Below are 16,462 nucleotides of genomic sequence, written 5' to 3' on the forward strand. Positions count from 1 at the left end.
TGTTTGGTATATACAATACATCCTCGACAAAACACTTTTTGGCTGGTAGGATAACCTGGCGAGTTCGCCTCTGAGCTGTTTAACCTGGGTTTGAATTCCGACACAGCTTTAAGCTGCTATCTGGTGTTTCACAGACAATTCAAGGCATCACTACTATGTGCGCCGTCCGGCCTTTAATTTTGATGTATCCGTCCTTTCTGCTAGCATTAGTTGGTGTACATTAGAGATCCCACGGTATTCTTCACAAAAAGTAGCTGAATTATTGCTGGAGTATCCTGCGTTGGAGTGGCGACCCATCCTGGATTGCAACCTTGGAGAAAAAACAGTTTCAGTAGAACCAATGCCATATAGAGGAGCATGATGCACAGACACCTTCCGTGCCAAGTTTCTGCTCGACCACAATTAATTTACAAGGTACTCATCACGGTGGAGAGTGAATGGGGTCTGGCTTACTGCGGGGGCCTCACTATGGCCGATTGTAAAGTAGAGCAATGTTTGCTAAGGATGCCATCACGAAGCATCCCGTGATGATAAAATGCTTCTCAACTCTGACATGGCATATAATGTTCTGTGTTCCACAGCAAAAGTCCCTGACAATGAAGAACAGGTTTTTCCCTGACTTTCAAACTGAAATGGGTGAGTGTGGTCGAGGTTCTTCTTCAGCATTCTGCTGGGTTCTCTTTTCTGTTGAAGTTCTTCGCTGGTGAAGGAGAATGAGTTATTGGCGCTGAGGAAGCGCCTCTAGCGAATGACTTCCAGCCAGTGTAACGCTAATTCCTGTCACAGGAATTCTGAGATCATATAAGTGGGCGTGGCAGTTCCTGATTGGTTCGTGTTGGGGAACCCCTTCTCGCTGCCGACGTGACGTAAATTCGCGCACGCGCACTGGTGAAGCGCGAGATTCGGCCCAAGGTTCTTATTATTATTAGCGCTGAGGAAGCGCCTCTAGCGAATGACTTCCAGCCAGTGTAACGCTAATTCCTGTCACAGGAATTCTGAGATCATATAAGTGGGCGTGGCAGTTCCTGATTGGTTCGTGTTGGGGAACGCCTTCTCGCTGCCGACGTGACGTAAATTCGCGCACGCGCACTGGTGAAGCTTACTCGATCTTACTCGATCCCATATTACATGTACTTTCATTGCATACAAATTATACTTCCTCCTAGAAATTCCATGCCCGAACCTCAGCGCAATCCAAGAGGATTCACTTGTTTTATAAAGCTGCGCAAAAAGAAATCAAATTGTCGTTTAGTTTTTGAGTTCTTTTTGTTTTATAAACTCGGTCGAAATATATCGTGAAAGGTTTCTTCAGTATTCGCCATACAGGATGACAATTTTACTCTAAGAATTCTGGAAATCCTACCACGATGGGGCCATGATATGTTTCTTGTTCGGTCACAGCGGCATTCCATGACCCACTGCACGTGAAGCAGGACAACTGCGCCAGCAGCTGTGCAGTCCAAGGCAGCATTTCAAGCCAGAGATCCGGATACAAGGCCCGAACTGCATCCAGGTGACAAAGCCGTGCTATTACTATTATTGGTTGTTGAGCTTTTCGTCGTTAATTACTTTTTTAACTTCCCCAACCGTCTCATCCCATATCTTCAGCCAAAACTCCATCACTTGGGTTAAAGGCAAGACTTCACCCTACAGGCCGGAGAAGGGCAGCTCCCCTCACGTACCCGCGGCAGGCTCCACCGTGCTCAAACCGGAGCCATGCTCTCTGTCCGAGCCTTCGAGTCACAACAACCTCGCTACACACTCTAGGTTGGACTACCTTTACCTGGTGCTCTCCTTGATCCTATTGTTAAGACCTCGGGAGGTTAGATGTGTGTAATGTGATATTTTGAGTTTGTATTTAGCATGGAAACGTATACATTTCACTCTGTCGAATATTTGTTCTGTGTGTTTGCTGCGTGAGATTATTGCAAACTCTTGTATTGTCTATATTTTGTGGTTCACCATGCAGAAAGTCCACTCATTACTGTTACAGAGCCCTAGTCAGTTTTTCTTCCTGGGGTGCGACATGAAAACTCGAACAGGACTACGCATGTGATTCATTGTTGGAAGCCATGGATAAATGTCTCAATTAAACTTTAATAGAAAGATGCACTGTGGTGAGGGGGTGGTTTGGCGGAGTGAGGGTCGAGCTAACGGTGGCAGTAATCTATATTATAATAGCCGTAGATGATTCTGTCTGTCTGTCTGTCTATCTGTTGGGTGTCTGTCCGGGGTGTGGCTTACTCGGTTTGCAGAGTAGCTCCACCCATAGCTCCACCCATTCTGGGAGTGGCTATAAACAAATATCCACCATTTTATTAACTCGCATAGCTTTGAGTCCTGTTTTGTAGGCCCGTGGTGTCTTGCTCTCCCCCAGTTTTATTTCAAATCAAATTCGATAAATCATTTCATTTTTCACAGTCGCTAACATAGTTTTAGACTCGGTTGAAAAAAAACGGGAAGAAAATCCGATGAAAGTTGCCGTTTATAGAACGAAATGAATTCTCAAAGGCCTGTAACTTCAAGGCCATTGAGTCTCTCTCACGCCTTTATCTCCAATCTAACTCACCATATGATTTCATTTTTATCGATGGTTTTACTTTTAGACTCGGTGTCAGCAATAATTGAGAACAATCCACACACGCGGGAAAATGCAGAGATATAATTTTTAAAATCGCGTCATGGTGTATCATACACCGCCCAACATGACACCGACGGCAACGTGTCGATATATATTAAAAATTCGCTTTTGCTTTTCCGTTAAGATATATTACTTTTTCGTTTGATGATAGTCGTCACAAAAACGTCAACAATGATGCCGACATATATTTCTTCGTTTTTATTTCATTCAACATTATTAGCCGGAAGTAAAATATGTTTCAGGAAATTACCGAGAGATATTTCTTCGTTTTTTAAAATTAGTTATGTGCGAATACACTTTAAATAGGTTTATTTGAAATCTTTAATTTTCCACAATATAATTTACTTGCCATTTATCATTTGATGATTACGAGACAAATTCCTCTTGAGGATCGTGACAATTCATGCGCTGCGTGGAAACTTCTATTTCCAAAATGAATGAGACGATCGATGAAGAACGCAGACTTGAACAGGATGCAGCAAGAAAACGAATGAGACGGGCGAACGAGTCCATCGACGAACTTCAATGCAAACTTGCGGGGTCACCCGTGGGAATCCCACGGGCATGGATGTGTGTGACATTTCGACATATTGAGTTAGATGCTGCACATTCATTTTTACAAAATGGTTACTGGCAAGTCATCAGATCCAGAAATGGTGTAAAAACCACCGTTTAGAGGCCATTTTTCCCCGCAAAGCGGGGGTTGGCCTTTTCGGGGACCGTGGTAGTTGTTGTTTTTTTGTCCCCTTTTTGAAGCAATGTTTTACGGCCGGATGCCCTTCCTGACGCCAACCCTTTTTGCCGCCTTCAACGACAAACAGGGAATTACCAGTGAACTGGTACTCAATTAGCCGACCTCGGAAGGATGACAGGCTGAGTCAACCCCCCTGGCATTAATTCGGCGATCGACCGAGATTCGAACCCAGGATCCTAAGCCGGCACCCTAGCCGCTAGCCCAACACCAGAAATGGTGTCATGAACACAATTTATTTACGCACAAGCACAAAAGCAAGACGGGCCGATTTCCGATTCCGACGGGCCGACGGGCGAGACGGGCCGATTTCCGATTCCGATGGGCCGATTTGGAGCAAGAAAAAGAACGAGACGGGAGAAAAAGGAGAGAAACGAGACGGGGAAAGCCGATTGGAGAGGCGAGTGAGGCGCGATTGGAGAGGAGTGTGAGGCGCGATTGGAGAGGAGTGTGAGGCACGATTGGAGAGGAGTGTGAGGCGTGATTGGAGAGGAGTGTGAGGCACGATTGGAGAGGAGTGTGAGGCACGATTGGAGAGGAGTGTGAGGCGCGATTGGAGAGGAGTGTGAGGCGCGATTGGAGAGGAGTGTGAGGCGCGATTGGAGAGGCGTGTGAAGGATTGGAGAGGAGAGGAGTGTGAGGGATTGGAGAGGTGAGGGATTGGAAAGGAGAGGGATGTGAGGGTTTGGAGAGGAGAGGAGTGCTAGGTGGAGAGAGGAGAGTGTCAGGTGGAGACAGGAGAGTGTCAGGTGGAGACAGGAGAGTGTCAGGTGGAGAGGAGTGAGGGGTCACATATTATGTGAAATAAATAAATTGTGTTCATCACACCATTTCTGGATCTGATGACTTGCCAGTAACCATTTTGTAAAAATGAATGTGCAGCATATAACTCAATATGTCGAAATGTCACACACATCCATGCCCGTGGGATTCCCACGGGTGACCCCGCTAGTCTATATTATAATAGGCTACGGTGATTCTGTCTGTCTGTTGGACGTCTGTCCGGGGGTGTGGCTTACTCGGTTTGCAGAGTAGCTCCACCCACTCCTCCTTCTCGAATAGCTTTGAGGCCTGTTTAGTTAGGCCCGTGCTGTCTTTCTCTCTCACACAGGTTTATTTCAATTCTAATTCGATATATCATTTCATTTTTCGCAGTCGCTAACATAGTTTTAGACTCGGTTGAAAAAAAAACGGGAAGAAAATCCGATCCGATCCTTCGGATCTTGAGTCTCTCTCACGCCTTTATCTCCAATCTAACTCACCATCTGATTTCATTTTTATTGATGGTTTTAGACTCGGTGTCAGCAACGCGGGAAAACGCAGAGATATATTTTTAAAAATACACCATATCACCGCCCAACACCGCCAACAAGTATCATACACCGCCCAACATGACACAGACGGCAACATGTCGACATTATCGCTTTTTCTTTAAACCGAGTGAACCGAGCCGAACCGAATAAACCGAGTGAATTCACCGAGCGAATTTCATCCAATTCCACCGAGTTTCATGAAATTACCGAGATATATTTCTTCGTTTTTATTTTATTAGTTACCAGGATACCAGCAGAAGTACCCAGCGTTGCCGGGCGGGGGAGGGGGGAAGGGCACGTACACTTTAAACATGTATATACATGTGGGATGTGGGATATATACATGTGGGACATGTGTACGTGTGTGTGTGTATGTGTGTGTATGTGTGTGTGTGTGTGTGTGTGTGTGTGTGTGTGCACGTGCATATGTGTGTGTGTGTGTGTGTGTGTGTGTGTGTGTGCGTGCATATATGTGTGTGTATGTGTATGTAGGCTAACCCCCGCTCTCGCAGGGAAAATGGCCTTAAAATGCATGTTGTTGTTGTATGTGTATGTGTATATATATATACTAGCGGGGTCACCCGTGGGAATCCCACGGGCATGGATGTGTGTGACATTTCGACATATTGAGTTATATGCTGCACATTCATTTTTACAAAATGGTTACTGGCAAGTCATCAGATCCAGAAATGGTGTGATGAACACAATTTATTTATTTCACATAATATGTGACCCCTCACTCCTCTCCACCTGACACTCTCCTGTCTCCACCTGACACTCTCCTGTCTCCACCTGACACTCTCCTCTCTCCACCTAGCACTCCTCTCCTCTCCAAACCCTCACATCCCTCTCCTTTCCAATCCCTCACCTCTCCAATCCCTCACACTCCTCTCCTCTCCAATCCTTCACACGCCTCTCCAATCGCGCCTCACACTCCTCTCCAATCGCGCCTCACACTCCTCTCCAATCGCGCCTCACACTCCTCTCCAATCGTGCCTCACACTCCTCTCCAATCGTGCCTCACACTCCTCTCCAATCACGCCTCACACTCCTCTCCAATCGTGCCTCACACTCCTCTCCAATCGCGCCTCACACTCCTCTCCAATCGCGCCTCACTCGCCTCTCCAATCGGCTTTCCCCGTCTCGTTTCTCTCCTTTTTCTCCCGTCTCGTTCTTTTTCTTGCTCCAAATCGGCCCGTCGGAATCGGAAATCGGCCCGTCTCGCCCGTCGGCCCGTCGGAATCGGAAATCGGCCCGTCTTGCTTTTGTGCTTGTGCGTAAATAAATTGTGTTCATGACACCATTTCTGGTGTTGGGCTAGCGGCTAGGGTGCCGGCTTAGGATCCTGGGTTCGAATCTCGGTCGATCGCCGAATTAATGCCAGGGGGGTTGACTCAGCCTGTCATCCTTCCGAGGTCGGCTAATTGAGTACCAGTTCACTGGTAATTCCCTGTTTGTCGTTGAAGGCGGCAAAAAGGGTTGGCGTCAGGAAGGGCATCCGGCCGTAAAACATTGCTTCAAAAAGGGGACAAAAAAACAACAACTACCACGGTCCCCGAAAAGGCCAACCCCCGCTTTGCGGGGAAAAATGGCCTCTAAACGGTGGTTTTTACACCATTTCTGGATCTGATGACTTGCCAGTAACCATTTTGTAAAAATGAATGTGCAGCATCTAACTCAATATGTCGAAATGTCACACACATCCATGCCCGTGGGATTCCCACGGGTGACCCCGCAAGTTTGCATTGACGTTCGTCGATGGACTCGTTCGCCCGTCTCATTCGTTTTCTTGCTGCATCCTGTTCAAGTCTGCGTTCTTCATCGATCGTCTCATTCATTTTGGAAATAGAAGTTTCCACGCAGCGCATGAATTGTCACGATCCTCAAGAGGAATTTGTCTCGTAATCATCAAATGATAAATGGCAAGTAAATTATATTGTGGAAAATTAAAGATTTCAAATAAACCTATTTAAAGTGTATTCGCACATAACTAATTTTAAAAAACGAAGAAATATCTCTCGGTAATTTCCTGAAACATATTTTACTTCCGGCTAATAATGTTGAATGAAATAAAAACGAAGAAATATATGTCGGCATCATTGTTGACGTTTTTGTGACGACTGTCATCAAACGAAAAAGTAATATATCTTAACGGAAAAGCAAAAGCGAATTTTTAATATATATCGACACGTTGCCGTCGGTGTCATGTTGGGCGGTGTATGATACACCATGACGCGATTTTAAAAAATATATCTCTGCATTTTCCCGCGTGTGTGGATTGTTCTCAATTATTGCTGACACCGAGTCTAAAAGTAAAACCATCGATAAAAATGAAATCATATGGTGAGTTAGATTGGAGATAAAGGCGTGAGAGAGACTCAATGGCCTTGAAGTTACAGGCCTTTGAGAATTCATTTCGTTCTATAAACGGCAACTTTCATCGGATTTTCTTCCCGTTTTTTTTCAACCGAGTCTAAAACTATGTTAGCGACTGTGAAAAATGAAATGATTTATCGAATTTGATTTGAAATAAAACTGGGGGAGAGCAAGACACCACGGGCCTACAAAACAGGACTCAAAGCTATGCGAGTTAATAAAATGGTGGATATTTGTTTATAGCCACTCCCAGAATGGGTGGAGCTATGGGTGGAGCTACTCTGCAAACCGAGTAAGCCACACCCCGGACAGACACCCAACAGATAGACAGACAGACAGACAGAATCATCTACGGCTATTATAATATAGACTAGCGGGGTCACCCGTGGAAATCCCACGGGCATGGATGTGTGTGACATTTCGACATATTGAATTATATGCTGCACATTCATTTTTACAAAATGGTTACTGGCAAGTCATCAGATCCAGAAATGGTGTGATGAACACAATTTATTTATTTCACATAATATGTGACCCCTCACTCCTCTCCACCTGACACTCTCCTGTCTCCACCTGACACTCTCCTGTCTCCACCTGACACTCTCCTCTCTCCACCTAGCACTCCTCTCCTCTCCAAACCCTCACATCCCTCTCCTTTCCAATCCCTCACCTCTCCAATCCCTCACACTCCTCTCCTCTCCAATCCTTCACACGCCTCTCCAATCGCGCCTCACACTCCTCTCCAATCGCGCCTCACACTCCTCTCCAATCGCGCCTCACACTCCTCTCCAATCGTGCCTCACACTCCTCTCCAATCGTGCCTCACACTCCTCTCCAATCACGCCTCACACTCCTCTCCAATCGTGCCTCACACTCCTCTCCAATCGCGCCTCACACTCCTCTCCAATCGCGCCTCACTCGCCTCTCCAATCGGCTTTCCCCGTCTCGTTTCTCTCCTTTTTCTCCCGTCTCGTTCTTTTTCTTGCTCCAAATCGGCCCATCGGAATCGGAAATCGGCCCGTCTCGCCCGTCGGCCCGTCGGAATCGGAAATCGGCCCGTCTTGCTTTTGTGCTTGTGCGTAAATAAATTGTGTTCATGACACCATTTCTGGTGTTGGGCTAGCGGCTAGGGTGCCGGCTTAGGATCCTGGGTTCGAATCTCGGTCGATCGCCGAATTAATGCCAGGGGGGTTGACTCAGCCTGTCATCCTTCCGAGGTCGGCTAATTGAGTACCAGTTCACTGGTAATTCCCTGTTTGTCGTTGAAGGCGGCAAAAAGGGTTGGCGTCAGGAAGGGCATCCGGCCGTAAAACATTGCTTCAAAAAGGGGACAAAAAAACAACAACTACCACGGTCCCCGAAAAGGCCAACCCCCGCTTTGCGGGGAAAAATGGCCTCTAAACGGTGGTTTTTACACCATTTCTGGATCTGATGACTTGCCAGTAACCATTTTGTAAAAATGAATGTGCAGCATCTAACTCAATATGTCGAAATGTCACACACATCCATGCCCGTGGGATTCCCACGGGTGACCCCGCAAGTTTGCATTGACGTTCGTCGATGGACTCGTTCGCCCGTCTCATTCGTTTTCTTGCTGCATCCTGTTCAAGTCTGCGTTCTTCATCGATCGTCTCATTCATTTTGGAAATAGAAGTTTCCACGCAGCGCATGAATTGTCACGATCCTCAAGAGGAATTTGTCTCGTAATCATCAAATGATAAATGGCAAGTAAATTATATTGTGGAAAATTAAAGATTTCAAATAAACCTATTTAAAGTGTATTCGCACATAACTAATTTTAAAAAACGAAGAAATATCTCTCGGTAATTTCCTGAAACATATTTTACTTCCGGCTAATAATGTTGAATGAAATAAAAACGAAGAAATATATGTCGGCATCATTGTTGACGTTTTTGTGACGACTATCATCAAACGAAAAAGTAATATATCTTAACGGAAAAGCAAAAGCGAATTTTTAATATATATCGACACGTTGCCGTCGGTGTCATGTTGGGCGGTGTATGATACACCATGACGCGATTTTAAAAATTATATCTCTGCATTTTCCCGCGTGTGTGGATTGTTCTCAATTATTGCTGACACCGAGTCTAAAAGTAAAACCATCGATAAAAATGAAATCATATGGTGAGTTAGATTGGAGATAAAGGCGTGAGAGAGACTCAATGGCCTTGAAGTTACAGGCCTTTGAGAATTCATTTCGTTCTATAAACGGCAACTTTCATCGGATTTTCTTCCCGTTTTTTTTCAACCGAGTCTAAAACTATGTTAGCGACTGTGAAAAATGAAATGATTTATCGAATTTGATTTGAAATAAAACTGGGGGAGAGCAAGACACCACGGGCCTACAAAACAGGACTCAAAGCTATGCGAGTTAATAAAATGGTGGATATTTGTTTATAGCCACTCCCAGAATGGGTGGAGCTATGGGTGGAGCTACTCTGCAAACCGAGTAAGCCACACCCCGGACAGACACCCAACAGATAGACAGACAGACAGACAGAATCATCTACGGCTATTATAATATAGATATGTCTGTGTGTGTGTGTATGTGTATATATATATATATATATATATACTGTATATATATATATATATATATATATATTGTTGCGGAGATGAGGACTGTATTTTTTTGATTGTGTGCTGTATGATTATTATTTTTGTTTATTCTGCGCCCCCCTACCTCCGGAGCTGTGTAAAGGTGAAAGGGCATCCCATAATTAGTCCACAAGCATACACGTCAGCCAAATAATAGAATACCTCTGTTTGATAGTTATCTCTTATTATGTGTTTTTAGAGTAAGGCTGTGTCTCCCATTAATTGAAATACTCCATTGCACCAGTGAAAGAGATAGATTCCCTTCATTCCCACTCCCAACACTTCCATTCCCCCCCCCCCCTTTCCGTCAATTGCAATTCGCATTGCCAACTGCATGTTGGGCGGTTTTCCCTTCATCCGCCATTGACCACGAGGCAGGGTTGGGGGAGAAAGGCGGGTCCCCACCTCGTCAGAGAGGGGAGGAGTGATCCAGCCCCACTCGACCAACCATGAACAAGGGGTTTGGCTTGAGAGGGCGGGGAGAGAACGTTTGGGGGAGGTTCGCAAAGGTTGAGGGGCGGGGCCTATATAACCCACGGCGGGGGTGTTCCCGGAGGAGATGCACTTTGAGTTGGTCCGAGTTGGTTGAGAGTCGGTCGTCAAGTGGAGAGTGGTGAAGAGTCAGTCAGTAGAGGTGGTGGTCAAGTGGTTGCGTTGGTTGCGGTGAGGAGTCGGTGGTAAAGAGTGAGGGACCAAGAAGGAGTTGAGGGTTTGGACCAACGAGTCAGACAAGTCCTGGGAACGCAGCGGACGGAGGCCGCAGCAGCAAGAACACCCAACAGCCAAAGGGGGCCTGAACGGCGGTTTGGAGCAGGGCCGAAAAGGAACGGCGGCTGCTAAACGCGCCGGTTGAGCTGCAGGACCCCCTTGGACCTTTCCTCTCCCTCCAGCCATCCACCTCCTGCCTTTCCACCCTTCTTGTATACGTGAGTTTGTTTTGTTTGTTCTGTCCCTGGGTATTTAATTAAGTCTGTAGGTAAGCTAGAATTTGCACTGTGTCACCTGCGTCTTATGTGTTGTAAATAAACTTGATTGCTCCTTTTTGCTTGTGTGTAAATAGTCAATAAATTCAGTCGTATTTCCAAACCTTTCTTTGCCTTCGTTTTCCTCTTTGCATTCGTCGCCTTTGTCTTTTCCCTATTGACTAGCTGCGGTGCGACCCGGCCAACGTTTGGGTGGAATCGGGTGAGTCGGGGATCCTGTTAGGTCGCGGTAATACACCACCGCTCGGTCATCATAACATCTAAACCGCGATCAGTAACGATTGGTGTCAGGAGTGGGATTCGGGGCCCGAACCAAATTTTTAAAACATCTAGAAAAAATTTGGTCAAAATTTGGAGCGGCCGAAATTTGTTTTGTTTTATAAAACCCGAATTTTGAAATCGCGCCATGGCTGGTCAAGGCGATCGAATGCCGGTGGGTGAGCTAGAAGAGGGGTTAGGGGTAACCCAGGATCAAATGGAGGGGAGCAATGAGGAGGCGGTTGAGGGAGTATCGGGCGCGCAAAATGACGCCTCGCACATGGCCACGCCGCCCGCGACCGTAGCAGCGCCGCTGGTGGATTCGAACCTTTTCTTCCTGCAAATGAGGGCCCTTATGGGACAAATGGGAGACCAAATTGGAGGTTTGAAAAACAGTATAGAGGCTCAGGGTGAGCGGTTGGGAAACCAAATTGTGGGAATGAGGGCTGATAGTGAGCGATTGGAGGGCCAAATGGGGGTAATGGGAAACCAAATGGGGGTAATGAGGGACGAAGCGAGGGGTACCGGTGAGGGGTTAGACAAGAAATTTGGGAAGTTAGACAAAAATTTTGAGGGGTTAGACAACGGGATAAAAGAGGTAAAGAATGGGTTAACGGGGGTGGAAAACAGAATGGCTGCCCAGGAGAATCAGTTAGAGGGGGTGAAAAATGGGTTAATGGGGTTATAAAATAGGATGGAGGACAAATTGCGGGAGATAGGGGAGCAATCCGCGAGAGAAATTAAACAAATGGGAGAGCAGATAGAGGAGGTAAAAATCGGGGTAGAAACCAAACTGGATGCTCAGAGGGATGAATTGGGACAGATGAGGGCGGCATCTACAAAAGAAAGGGAGGAGATGAAGGAGGAGATACGACGAGGTGTGAGTGAGGAGGTTTCAGGGCTACGCGAGGAGGTAAAGCGAGGTGAGAAGCGTATGGAGAAAGAAGTGAGAAATAATACGGCAAAGTTACAAGGGGGAATAGAAGATCTGACGGAGGAGGTGGAACAGCTGACAGAGGGACAAACGAAGTTAGTGGAGCAGGTTCAAAGGAACACTGCAGTACTCAGAGGGTTAAAGGCGACACAAAAAGAAATTAAAAATGACTTGATAGCGACACAGAGGCAATGTCAGATGGTACGTGAGGAACTGACAATGAGGGTGGATGAGGTGACAGAGATAATGGAGACAAAGGACCGGCAGGTGAGGATGCACATAGAGACGGTCACGGTAGCCTTAGAGGACGAACTTGAAGAGACGCACCGAGAAATAAAAGAGGTTAAACAAAAATTAGAGGAAGTGGAAGAAGAGGTGAGTGAAATTAAGAAGGGACGGACAGAAACTAAAAGAGAAATCCAGGAGGAGGTGATGGAATATGTGCAAGGTCGGTGCTCAACTCATGATGTGATGCTCACTAACCAAATAAAGAGTTTGCAGGTGGCAAAGGAGGTGCGGAGACGAGGTACGGAGGTGAGTGGCAATGTATATGATGTGAGGAAAGCTTCAGTCGGCTTGGGGATTGGTTTGGATCCAGGTGTTCGTGAGAGGCCGTTGGTGAAGTGTGCGACAGGTCAGGTGTGCGAAAAAAGAGGTGTGCGAGAATGTCCGACCATGGGGTGTGTGAGGAAAAAGTGCACGCCGAGGAGTGAGTGTGCCGTCAGGAGTGAGTCGGTCGTAGCGCGTGTGTGAGGGAGCACAGGGAAGCGCGGTGTGGTGAGTGTTACGGAGGAAGTAACGAAAAAGTGTGCGCAAGAGGATGCGCGAGAAAGGTGTGTAACGGACGGGTGCATGGGGAAAGCGCATGCTGTCAAGAGTAAGGGAGAATGCATGCCTGTGGTGAGTGTTACAGAGGGTGTAACGGGACAATGTGCGGAAGAGTGTGCGCGAGAAAGGTGTGTAACGGACAGGTGCATGAGGAAAGAGTGCGCTGTCGAGAGTAAGGGTGAGTGCGCGACCGAGAGTGGAGGTGAGAGTAGTGAGAGTGACACGGAGCGTGAGTTGGTTGTGGCAGGTGAGCGAGGATGTACACCTGGAATGGAAGGATGCACACCTGGAATGGTAGAGCGTGAGTGGGAATGCACGCTGGAATTGGTAGTGAGGCACGTGGTTGGGTGTGCGGGTGAGAGCACACCTGTGATTGTCACAAAGGAGGTGACCGAGAAAGGGGCGCGAATAGGTGTGTTGGTGAGGTGTGCGAGCGACGAATGTGTGCCAAGGTGTTCGGTGGTCAGGTGTGTGACCAAGTCGGTGAGCGGAATGAGTGTACCGAGGTGTGTAAGGAAAGGTACGACGAGGAGCATGGAAACGGCTGCATGTATGAGCAAGAAAGGGGTAGCGTATGCTTGTAAGCATGCAGGTGAAGCATCGACGGTAACCAGGTTAGAGGTTAGAACGACTTATAGCCGAATCGGGCCCTCGGTGCGCGTCGGGCAGCTTCGCGTGCCGCGAGGACCAGCGGGGATCCGAACCACGGCGGTTTCGAAAGAACCGCCGTACGCGATCCACGCTGTGCCTCGCTTGGAAAGGCCGCGTCCGGGCTCCACTAGGCGGAGCGGGCAGGCCGATAGGAAGGGTCGTCATGGCGACCACTTTCTATTGAGACGTGCCGGCAGGTCGAGATCGGGACATTGGATGGCTCCACGCCGAGGTGGTGCGTGGGATCTCGGCCCGGGTAAGCCCCCGTCCCTGCCACGAATGCGGGACGTATCCAGCAGCTGGCACAAAACGACCCGCGTTCATTGCTCGGCTGTACGAAGCCGGGCTGTAGACGTGAATTGGCGCACCGAGAGGATGTAATAAGGAGACGGGTGATAGTGATAGTGATCGTGATTTGATACGAAATTTATAATAGTGGGTAGAATTGGCAGTAAATGGAAAATTTTTGAATTGGTTGGAATTTGGACGAGCAAAATTTATAGTGAGAGACCCCCGATGTGGTGGGATGGCAAATCCACCATCCCTCACAGAGTGGGGCAAATGCGCTATAGCTTATGGGGTGTATGGCAGTGAAAACTAGCCCGGGTGGGTTAGGTTATATCGTGTGTAGGGATCTAGCGAAGATGACATTAGGTAACGTTAAGGTTTAGATAGTGACTGATACCTGTAGTGGGGACGCAGGTAGTTTAGAGTGGATGATAATGACGAGGGAGCGCAATAGTTTAAAGGGACGACTGGGAAGCGCAAGTTTCAGAGGGGAGTAGTTAGATGAGATGATGCCGTGTGTTTGAGGATTGAACAGGTGTGATTGCACAGGTGTGCAACTGAACAGGTGTGTGGAGCAGTGTATGAGTGAGTGATGGTGATGTGTGTTGTGTTGACCAACTGGTCCAGGAAGAGGAGGAGGGTGCAGGTGGCACCAGGTATGATTGCACAGGTGTGCAACGACAGGTGAATGGAGGACAGGTGTATGGAATAAATGGTATGGAGTATTGGAATGGATGGTCGTGGAGTGAGTATGGTGGAAATTGTGGAGTGGAGTGGATGGTGCGAAGGTGTGAATGGGGGAAGAGTGGACCCCCATCACGGATACCCGGGGCGGGTAGTGTAAGTGTTAGGTAGAGGGTACAGGTAAATTGTGGTTGGATATTGGCATCTGTGGTGCGAGGTGAAAGAATGGTATTTGGATGGGTGCATTAGTGTTGTGGAAATGGCTGGGCGTGTAGCCTGTTAGTGTGTGTAGTTGGTTTGGGCACTCCACCACTGTGAGGATGTCGGCCAGGTGAGGCCGCAGGTGGGCTCTGGGAGCCGGTAGTTGTGAATGGGGCCCAGTGCCAGAGGGCACCAAAGGGTGACAGAGCCAGGAGAGGGCTGTCCCCAGTTAGTTAGGTTAGGGTGAGGAGCTAATTAAGCTCGGGTGGCAACTACAGTGGTGGAGGTGTGCAGGTGGGTAGACCTGCTGGGAGAGCTACACGTCGCAGCCCAGAAATTGTGCGAGGCACCGGGAGATGAATCGGGGGAGTGAGACCCCAAATTGAGAAGCACCACAGTTTGGTCAATGGGAATTGGTTTTTAGAACCCGTAGTGTAAGTTGGCCAATGGATTGGCAGGGAAAGACCCCGGGTAGTGTAAAGTGTGTTAATGTCATTTAGAAAGTAGTTAGGATGAAGTCTCCTCGCACCATCTGCATCCACTCACCTGAGGTGACAGGTACTCCGCACCATGCCATGTTTAATTATTTTTGGTGCAAATGTTTGGATTGTGAGACGCATCATGACGTGGGTGTGACATTGTGCTTTGATGTTCCATCTCTGCCTCCTTATGAGGATTGATGATGAATTTGGTGATGGCAAATTTTGAAGTAGAGGGATTGTGGAGACGAATTTGGTATAGGGGAAATATGGGGAAGACATGACAGTAGTGACGAATTTGTAAATGTGTAGATTTTTGTACATATGGGGTAAGGGCAAGGGTAGGGTAGGTGACAGGGGGGTGACGTACGGTAGGGACGAGCTTTCTCACTTCGCCCTCCGTACGCATTTCGCCTTGCATTGCCTTATTGATGTGTACCCTTGTGACCTTACCCCTCGCTCAATGGTCTTTCCCCTTTTGTCTCCCACATGACCTGTGCGCCATTGGGTGCCGAGGGGAGCGTGCGTGGGTCGGCCATTGTGCGCCCGAAATTCCCAGAACCAGCTGTCTGCATCGATGCACCACATTATGGACCACATGCCTGTGGCCGAGCACCACTTATGGACCCCATGGGTTGGGGCATGGCCCCTCTGCTGGAACCGGCCATGAGGGCCCGAAATCTTGCTGGCGGACCTTGGCCACAGGGCACCGATGCCCCACAGGTGAACCACACTAGTCGGCCCTGTGGGCCATAAATAAAATAAATAAAAAGGACACATTGGGTGCAAGTTTTAATACAAATAGGCCGCCAGTAAGCAAAGCAAAATGAAAATGACAACATCTGGAAGACAAATAATAATCCCCAGCAGAGGGAGCCGAAGAGCAAGAGACACCTGCAGGGTTAGGGGTTGTTGTTTTTATTTTCATGAACAATGGTGACTGCACCGATTGGTGCTTGGGTGTGTATTGGTGCGTTTTTGGATGCGTTCATGGTGCGTCGATGCAGAGCAGACTGTCTCCCCCCCAGAAAGAACAATCACAGGTCCTGGGTTAGTCTTGTAAATAAAGTAGCGTCAATTGTAAATAATGCTTCCCACCGTCAGTGTGTAGTTTGAAGACCATTCCGGAATTTCGGTTAACTGTGGGCGTAAGTCTGTTAGGCAGGGTGCAATGGAGCAGCGGGACACATTTATTTATGTTTTAAAACTGTCGCACTCAGGGTCAGGTTAAAAGTAGAGGGAACTACACCTACGTGTCACACTAAAAATAAAAGTTGTAGGTCCGGGACGTGCCTAAGAGGAGGAGGGTGCAGTGTTGCGGAGATGAGGACTGTATTTTTTTGATTGTGTGCTGTATGATTATTATTATTGTTTATTCTGCGCCCCCCTATCTCCGGAGCTGTGTAAAGGTGAAAGGGCATCCCATAATTAGTCCACAAGCATACACGTCAGCCAA

At 47.7% G+C, this 16,462-nt stretch overlaps 1 protein-coding gene across 1 annotated transcript in view; it reads left to right on the forward strand.

The window, feature by feature from the left end:
* The window catches only part of LOC137438011 (ETS translocation variant 1), a 58,680-nt gene that overhangs the window by 25,130 nt on the left and 17,088 nt on the right, over positions 1 to 16,462 (forward strand). Inside the window, exons 4-6 of the mRNA XM_068132856.2 lie at positions 582 to 636; positions 1,402 to 1,513; positions 1,609 to 1,767. Of these exons, the coding sequence (XP_067988957.2) occupies positions 597 to 636; positions 1,402 to 1,513; positions 1,609 to 1,767 (311 nt within the window). The 5' untranslated portion in view covers positions 582 to 596. The remainder of the gene's footprint in view (positions 1 to 581; positions 637 to 1,401; positions 1,514 to 1,608; positions 1,768 to 16,462) is intronic.

Source organism: Myxine glutinosa, chromosome 12, assembly GCF_964187855.1.
Source record: "Myxine glutinosa chromosome 12, kmMyxGlut1.1, whole genome shotgun sequence".
In the NCBI taxonomy this organism is placed as follows: Eukaryota; Metazoa; Chordata; class Myxini; order Myxiniformes; family Myxinidae; genus Myxine; species Myxine glutinosa.